The sequence below is a fragment of the Epinephelus lanceolatus genome, chromosome 1 (assembly GCF_041903045.1).
Source record: "Epinephelus lanceolatus isolate andai-2023 chromosome 1, ASM4190304v1, whole genome shotgun sequence".
NCBI lineage: Eukaryota > Metazoa > Chordata > Actinopteri > Perciformes > Serranidae > Epinephelus > Epinephelus lanceolatus.
The window spans coordinates 9,826,661-9,835,058 of NC_135734.1; the positions used below are offsets into that span (position 1 = coordinate 9,826,661).

Genomic DNA, 8,398 nt, shown 5'->3' on the forward strand with positions numbered 1-8,398 from the left:
AGGGGGTCACATTCAGTACGCTGACAGCAAAAGAAACACCTAATGTAATGATGCTATTTATAGACGCGTCCTCTATGCTCGTCTTTTTAATAGTGAGCACTCACAGCGGCAGTGGCGGGATATGATTATGAGGCATAACAACACTAGATGTGAGATTTGACAAACGAGCTCTGTCATGGTGGCAGTCCTCAAAGCTGAGCACACATTTGTTGCCATGGTGGGTGACGCATCACACTAAACTGTGAAAGAGCATGGTTTCTGAGAGCTAGCGAGGAGGAGGGCTCTGCACGGTGAAGAGTGGTAAACAGAATAGTGACATGGCAAGAAGAGGAAGATTGCAGCACTTAAAAAGGAGAGGAAGGAGGTGACAACACAAATGCTGTGTTAGTTTTCGCCTCAGGAGAAGAAAAACAAACACCTTGGGGCAGAATATAGCATGAATAAAATAGGAAAGAGACAGGCTTGATGCAAGACAATGAGGTTCGTAAAATGGAGCCAGACATGTTGGATATGCTGTCACATACAGTACAGGCCAAAAGTTTGGACACACCTTCTCATTCAATGCGTTTTCTTTGTTTTCATGACTATTTACATTGTAGATTCTCACTGAAGGCATCAAAACTATGAATGAACACATGTGGAGTTATGTACTTAACAAAAAAAGGTGAAATAACTGAAAACATGTTTTATATTCTAGTTTCTTCAAAATAGCCACCCTTTGCTCTGATTACTGCTTTGCACACTCTTGGCATTCTCTCCATGAGCTTCAAGAGGTAGTCACCTGAAATGGTTTTCCAACAGTCTTGAAGGAGTTCCCAGAGGTGTTTAGCACTTGTTGGCCCCTTAACCTTCACTCTGCGGTCCAGCTCACCCCAAACCATCTCGATTGGGTTCAGGTCCGGTGACTGTGGAGGCCAGGTCATCTTCCGCAGCACTCCATCACTCTCCTTCTTGGTCAAATAGCCCTTACACAGCCTGGAGGTGTGTTTGGGGTCATTGTCCTGTTGAAAAATAAATGATCGTCCAACTAAACGCAAACCGGATGGGATGGCATGTCGCTGCAGGATGCTGTGGTAGCCATGCTGGTTCAGTGGGCCTTCAATTTTGAATAAATCCCCAACAGTGTCACCAGCAAAACACCCCCACACCTCCTCCTCCATGCTTCACAGTGGGAACCAGGCATGTGGAATCCATCCGTTCACCTTTTCTGCGTCTCACAAAGACACGGCGGTTGGAACCAAAGATCTCAAATTTGGACTCATCAGACCAAAGCACGGATTTCCACTGGTCTAATGTCCATTCCTTGTGTTTCTTGGCCCAAACAAATCTCTTCTGCTTGTTGCCTCTCCTTAGCAGTGGTTTCCTAGCAGCTATTTGACCATGAAGGCCTGATTCGCGCAGTCTCCTCTTAACAGTTGTTCTAGAGATGGGTCTGCTGCTAGAACTCTGTGTGGCATTCATCTAGTCTCTGATCTGAGCTGCTGTTAACTTGCGATTTCTGAGGCTGGTGACTCGGATGAACTTATCCTCAGAAGCAGAGGTGACTCTTGGTCTTCCTTTCCTGGGTCGGTCCTCATGTGTGCCAGTTTCGTTGTAGCGCTTAATGGTTTTTGCGACTCCACTTGGGGACACATTTAAAGGTTTTGCAATTTTCCAGACTGACTGACCTTCATTTCTTAAAGTAATGATGGCCACTCGTTTTTCTTTAGTTAGCTGATTGGTTCTTGCCATAATATGAATTTTAACAGTTGTCCAATAGGGCTGTCGGCTGTGTATTAACCTGACTTCTGCACAACACAACTGATGGTCCCAACCCCATTGATAAAGCAAGAAATTCCACTAATTAACCCTGATAAGGCACACCTGTGAAGTGGAAACCATTTCAGGTGACTACCTCTTGAAGCTCATCGAGAGAATGCCAAGAGTGTGCAAAGCAGTAATCAGAGCAAAGGGTGGCTATTTTGAAGAAACTAGAATATAAAACATGTTTTCAGTTATTTCACCTTTTTTTGTTAAGTACATAACTCCACGTGTTCATTCATAGTTTTGATGCCTTCAGTGAGAATCTACAATGTAAATAGTCATGAAAATAAAGAAAACGCATTGAATGAGAAGGTGTGTCCAAACTTTTGGCCTGTACTGTATGCTGGACAGGAACATGCACATCAGTGATCACCCACTCTTTTATCTTCATCTTTTAGCTTTCTGATTCTGTTACTGTCAGTTTTACGTCAAGATTTGCTCAATTTGCACATAATGAGATGCACTTTTAACTCGTTGCCTACAATTATGCAGGAGGAAAGACGTCAGGAACCTAAATAAGTGGTGCTCAGCATGTAGCCGGAAGAGACAGGGTAATTTGAGGCCACAGTAACTGAGCACAGAACATCAAGGAAATAAAGGACAGGAGAGAGCAATGATTACAAGAGGATCTTCAACTTCTCAAATAAAATAGCCTTATTCTTCACACATTTACATTTGTCAGGCGTTGTTAACGAGAGCAACTCAGTATTCTGCTCTGTATTCACAGATAAGACAAACCAGATAAAGAGACAATAGACATTTGACTACAGTCACTTTCCCATTGACAGGCTGATCGCAGTTGCAACAGGCATATAGGAGTCATTATTGTAGAAAACAAGTGTCACACACTCTGGCTCCATTTGCATCTCTTTTATTTTGATGACATTTTCGCCTTTGGGCCTTCTTCAAGATCAACAAGCATACTGAGACACAGGTGCACTTATCTGTTAAATGGGCCACACTTTTGTTACACACCTGATGATGATGATCTTGAAGAAGGCCCAAAGGCCAAAACGTCATCAAAATAAAAGAAATGCAAATGGAGCCAGAGTGTGCCACACTTGTTCTCTACAATCATGTCTATTGCCAGTGATCAGCACCTCATTATAATTTTTGGTGTGCGTTTCAATTATATTTTAAATATTGGAGTCATTAACCATAAACTCTCCCTCCAGACATGTTGTAAAGTATGCAAAAATACTCTGCTGTGATTAGTCTTTTGTTTAATATGGTTCTTCCCATAGCTGTACGAAGAGAACTGGAAACAGCGTTGGAGGCAGGGACCCCGTCCATTCCTTTTAAAGTTGCTCAGTGGCGCATGAGGCCAAAAAATTTCAACTTCGATTTTTAAAATTTACTAGATATTTTGCTGTGCTTCCACATCATAACGCAAACAGAGCAAGTGCACTGGAGACTTTTGCCAGCCGAGCAGCTAACTTGCAGTTTAGCCCTACACTAACCTGAATGGAGACCAAATCTCGACCATGAAACGTGTCATTTTTCGGCGAATTGTGATGGTCCAAAACATTCAGCCACTTAACTTCTATCTTAGGCCCTTTCACACCTACCTTGTTTGCTCAAGACTTGTACACTTTTCAGTTTGATCCAAACCAAAATTACAGGAGTGAAACCTCCCCCGGACCAAACAGCCATACCATGGTCTGACAAAAAGACGTGATCTCAGTCTGTATCAAACCGAACCGTGGTTTCAAACTTTCAGATGAATTACAGAAGTTTTGGCAGGCTGTTGTCAATTGGTAAGAGTAGTGTAGCACCTAACTGCGTAGTGTGTGTGTGTGTGTGTGTGTGTGTGTGTGTGTGTGTGTGTGTGCTTTAGCAAAAGAGAGAGTGTGATGGTGGCTGCATTCAGAGCAGAGAGGTGTCAGAGATCAGAGCAGAGGAAAAATTAGCAGTGAAGCTGTCAAGTGGCAGTAAACGTACGGTGGAAGTTTCAGTTTCAGTTTGTCCATGAACAATACAACATAACAAAAGGAGCTACAGCAGCATGTGGGGAGACGAGGAGACAACCAGGAAAGTTTAACAAATATAAAACCTTCATGAATCAAAACTTCATAATAGAAAGAATCATAATTGACCTTGTTTGTATTTCAAGGTGTCCTGTGGGATTGATGTCTCTTTTATAGTTGTCTATGGGGAGAATGCTTTTTGGGCCGCATGGGATATTTTCACTACAATAACTGGGAAAAATTTGCTGCAAGGCTAAGCTGCTTTCCTGGGGGGCTGGTTTTCCCACATAAAAAGTAAAAAGAACAAAAACCTCCAAAAAGGCTCACATTTACTCTTTCTCCTTCACTGAGAAATTCTGGATCTGGCCCCGGCCGCACCCACCACCAGCCTCAGTTAGACCAATACTCAGATGGAGTCTGCCGTGTGCCAAAACTGGTGATTAGCAGATGTATCAGAATGTTAAGTGTAGTTAGCATCTTTCACTGGTTTATGTTGTTTGTTAGCTTGTTAGCTTGTAGGCTAACACTGGCTGACAGTGTAGATGGTTGTGAAATGTACACTAATATCTTCTACAATGGGGTTTTTGGTGGACAGTGGAAGGAAGCTCCAGGGTCTGGCTTACATCTACAAACATCACACTCCACCATGTTTGCTGTCAAAACTTTCGCTGAGCTAATGCAAAGTCTGCTCTCTGTACTGAGAAGTCCACTGTGCACTGGACGTTCCAGGTTTCTTTGCCGGTGCGGGTGCTGCGTCAAAGTCTGTTCCCCCGTCGATACGTCTTTCCCATATTAGACTGCGACTGGCTTTCATATCAGTGACATAGCTAATCTAGTTTGCCCAGTACGTTTGAATCTTTAGATTTTCAGGGTAATGCACAGACACTCCTCCTTCAGTAACGGAAAGTGAAAATACCTCCCTTGCGACTGACTCTGCATAAATACAAGTCAGTATAGTAAATGGCAGACATTTCAGGGGCATAAAAACATTTTTGAGTGAAGGGATCTTCAGAGTTGAAAAAACAAGCTTCATCGGGTTTTGCTGTAAAAGCTTTAATTTGTTCTTCCACAGAATACCCTATACAGTAGTTAAGTTTTCTATTTCTGTGTCATGCCAAACATGTGGCCCATCCCACATGGGATTACAAGACACTGTTATTTCACAAAACGCATATATACTATGTTAAATATGACTTGCCACCAAATATGTAGATGTTGTTAAATTTATAAATCACAGCAGAGCAGAGCAAATGGACTATTACTGTGAGCTTGAGTCCAAAGAGGGCTCAGTCAAGATACTGTGTTTAAAGATAGAAAGGTATTCTGCAGTTCTTCATCTCCCTCTCTAGTTTAACTATTAATCTATGCCCGTCTCTGTCTCTGCATACCTCGACTAAATTCTCACGACCGAAAAAAACTTTTTTTCCCCCTGAAAACAAGTTGATTCACTGAAATCAGATGACTTATTATTGACTGTAAAATGTGAAGGAAACAAATGGGTAATGGGTGTGTTGACAGTAAATGCCATCAAACAAACAGAGGCATTAGATCACTCCATCATATGAATCCATCCATTATACTGCCCCATCCATTAAAATGTAATGTGATGTAATAATCTACACAGTTACTGAACTTATTTTGCAGCCTCTTCTGTTTAATAGTTGTGTATTCTGCGCCGTGAATCAACACTGTCTGAATCTCCATCCTTCTATTACGCTCACCTGGAATCCTTCAGCAGGGACGTGGAAGCAGGGAACGGGTCAAAACAATCCACATAAAAACAAGCAGACTTACCCTAAAGTGCTGATAAATCCACTGGTGGAGCCCTCTGCATACAGGGAACAAATGTCCCCAATATGGAGGAAACTGGACATCTTGTCCGACATGGTTCCTCAGGGTTGACTGCACCTGCAAAAGATTGACACCAAAAGGTCTTTAGAGCAGCTGCTACATATAGCACAGCCCAGTCACATCACACACCTGGAACCGCTATTGTCATTTAACTGAAAATACAAAACATTTGCTCAGTACGGTTTCATGTTCCTGCACACACAGGTTATTAATAGCTGATCAAGTTGAAAATAATTTGTAAACTGCAACTCTTATGATCGTTAAGGGGGATCCATCATTATTTAAATGACATTGTGGACTGTTTGTGGCTGGCTGGGTCCAAAACATCTGATTTTTTAGCCTATCCTCAGAGCACCATCTACTGTAAGACCATGAGTAACAACTACAAAAAGAGCAATGACCTAAAATCAATTAGACATCTATAACTGAGCTTTTAAGCTAATCTTTGCTCTTCTATGAATGTGTCCTGCGTATTTTGTTAATATTGGTTCAGTCCTTTTAAATTTAAAGCATAAATACAGACATTTATACCAGAAATGTTCGGTATTAGCTCTGCTGACAGACAAGAATACATTCACTTGACATTTCATCAGCGGTACCTCAAAGGTATAAATTCCATATGAGATATATTTTTTGACAAGATCTTTCCCACATTTTCTCAACTACAAGAAAAAAAGTTTGAGTTCCGAGTTTTGTTGAAAGAACATTTCTATCCTTTTCCAATTAGCCACCTGATTGCACAATGGACACATTGTTTTTGTCCAACCCTCAATTACAGGAGCCATATCTGAAATTCATGACCAACTGATGCAAATAGACTTTACAGCCACACTGGGCCATATGAGAGAGGCCTAGCAGGATGACCTAGGAGTGGGAGTCAAGGAAGATAGGTGGAGAAAGGCCAAAGAAAACATCCATTCTTCTTCTGTATGCACCAGACATGGGTTGTTGCAATTCAAAATATTACACAGACTGTACTTATAAACACTGACGGTCCATGAAGTTTCCTACAGTAAATCCATCCTGTGATCAATGTGAACATCGGCTTCACGAGCACACATTTTGAAACTGCATATGGATTGATCATTATTGGACTAATATATACCAAACTCTGTCTGGTTATACAGAAGCGACTTGAACCAGATCCAGCTCTGACAGTGTTTGGAGTGAAAGCTGTTATGATAAACCTGTCAAATAACAAACATAACATATGTTCTGTGACATTGTTGCCACAAATACTGATTTTGTTAAACTAGAAACAGAAAAACCCACCAGCCCAATTAACTTTGCAAAGAGATGTGATGAAACATTTACATTAAGAAAAAAGTTAATTTTAATTGAAGAGAGGGGTGAATATAGTCTATTTGACAAGGCAACACTATATAAGCTGTCAATAAGATATCAATGACTAATACTAAATGTTAATTTCAATGACATCTCTGACATCCATTTTTAATGGTTTTACTATGTGTGCATAGATGTGTATATATATTTCTTTCTTCTTTGCACTAATAAATGTTCGTGCATATTTGTTCAGAAGGAGATTATGTAGACCTTATGTGTATTTTGAAAAAAGTAAAAAAGAAAGATATTAACACCATGACTGTGCAAAGTTAATAAACTGCTAAACATTAGAAATAAAACAATTAAACACACCTGCCACTAAAACTTAAGAGTCTGTGCAACCACTGTGCTATTGTTAGCTGTGTGTAACATGTACATCTTAAATTCAGGTCACCATTCTTCAGTCTGTGTCCAGGTCGAGAGAACAGGAGCCTGTGTGAACCCAGCACCCTGACCAACGTGCTCAGCTTTTTTTCTGTTAGAAAGGATGCTGTTCTTGATAAAACACTCAATTTTACCACAATATTAGCATGAAATTTGATATAAACTCACAGCTTGCAGCAATGTAACACCAAACATTAAGGTCTCAGTTGATTTAATGACATTTTTCATTAAGTATACGTTTAATTCTACAGTATCAATTAGTCCGTATGAAACTGAAGGTCATATTTACCCACATTCAGATGGGCACCACTCCATACAACACATTCACTACACAAACTTTGTATTTTGTTCTATAAATATATTAAAAATTGATTTGAGCGTCTTGTGACACATTTTAACTGTTTTCAGAGCTGGCAAATGGGACCCAAACATTTCTGCTAGCTAAACTAAATGTCAAAACGCCTCGTTCTTTTAACGCACGAGCTGCAGCAAAACAACAGCAACAAATGAGCGCGTGGGCTACTTCCTTGACAGGGATGCTCACAGCTCAGTGACAAAATGAACAATGCCCTGGCTGGAAAACTACTGATAGAGAAGGACTTTACCTGGCAGAGATGAAAGAAGGCGTCAAAGACACAGAGAGAGAACAACGTGTGAAGAATTGGGTCAGCACAGGATAATTTCCACAGCGCTATCCTCGGTTAAGTCCATGGTAGTGAAACTCCAGGTAAGAGCAGGCTGAGCGGCGTTATCTCTGACAGCTGAATGCGTCCTCGGCAACAATCCGCTTCTTACCTCCTCCACATGTCACTGAGGAAACGCCCCTTTCGTTACTATTTATACTGCAGCGGAGCTTTCTGGGTAATGTAGTCTGTTAGACTTGATAGGCACAAGCCTGCTGTTAAATCTTAATTTTTTTTTTTTTTTTTCAGAAAAGATACTGGTGGTCTTATTCAATTCAGTTTAATTTCATTACGTTATTTATCTTCAGCCATGGGCGGATTATGAGACAATAGGCCCCTGAGCACAGATATGCAAAGGGCCCCACC

At 41.0% G+C, this 8,398-nt stretch overlaps 1 protein-coding gene across 15 annotated transcripts in view; it reads right to left on the reverse strand.

Annotated features, from left to right (window-relative positions):
- itpr1b (inositol 1,4,5-trisphosphate receptor, type 1b) overlaps positions 1–8,161 on the reverse strand; it is a 127,679-nt gene extending 119,518 nt beyond the window's left edge. For all 15 annotated transcript variants that reach the window (XM_033627658.2, XM_033627657.2, XM_033627656.2 and 12 more), the window contains exons 1-2: positions 7,955–8,161; positions 5,565–5,678 (exon numbers count right to left, since the gene is read on the reverse strand). In XM_033627658.2, coding sequence (XP_033483549.2) covers positions 5,565–5,656 — 92 coding nt within the window. In that variant the 5' untranslated portion in view covers positions 5,657–5,678; positions 7,955–8,161. The remainder of the gene's footprint in view (positions 1–5,564; positions 5,679–7,954) is intronic.
- Between the last annotated feature and the right edge of the window lie 237 nt (positions 8,162–8,398).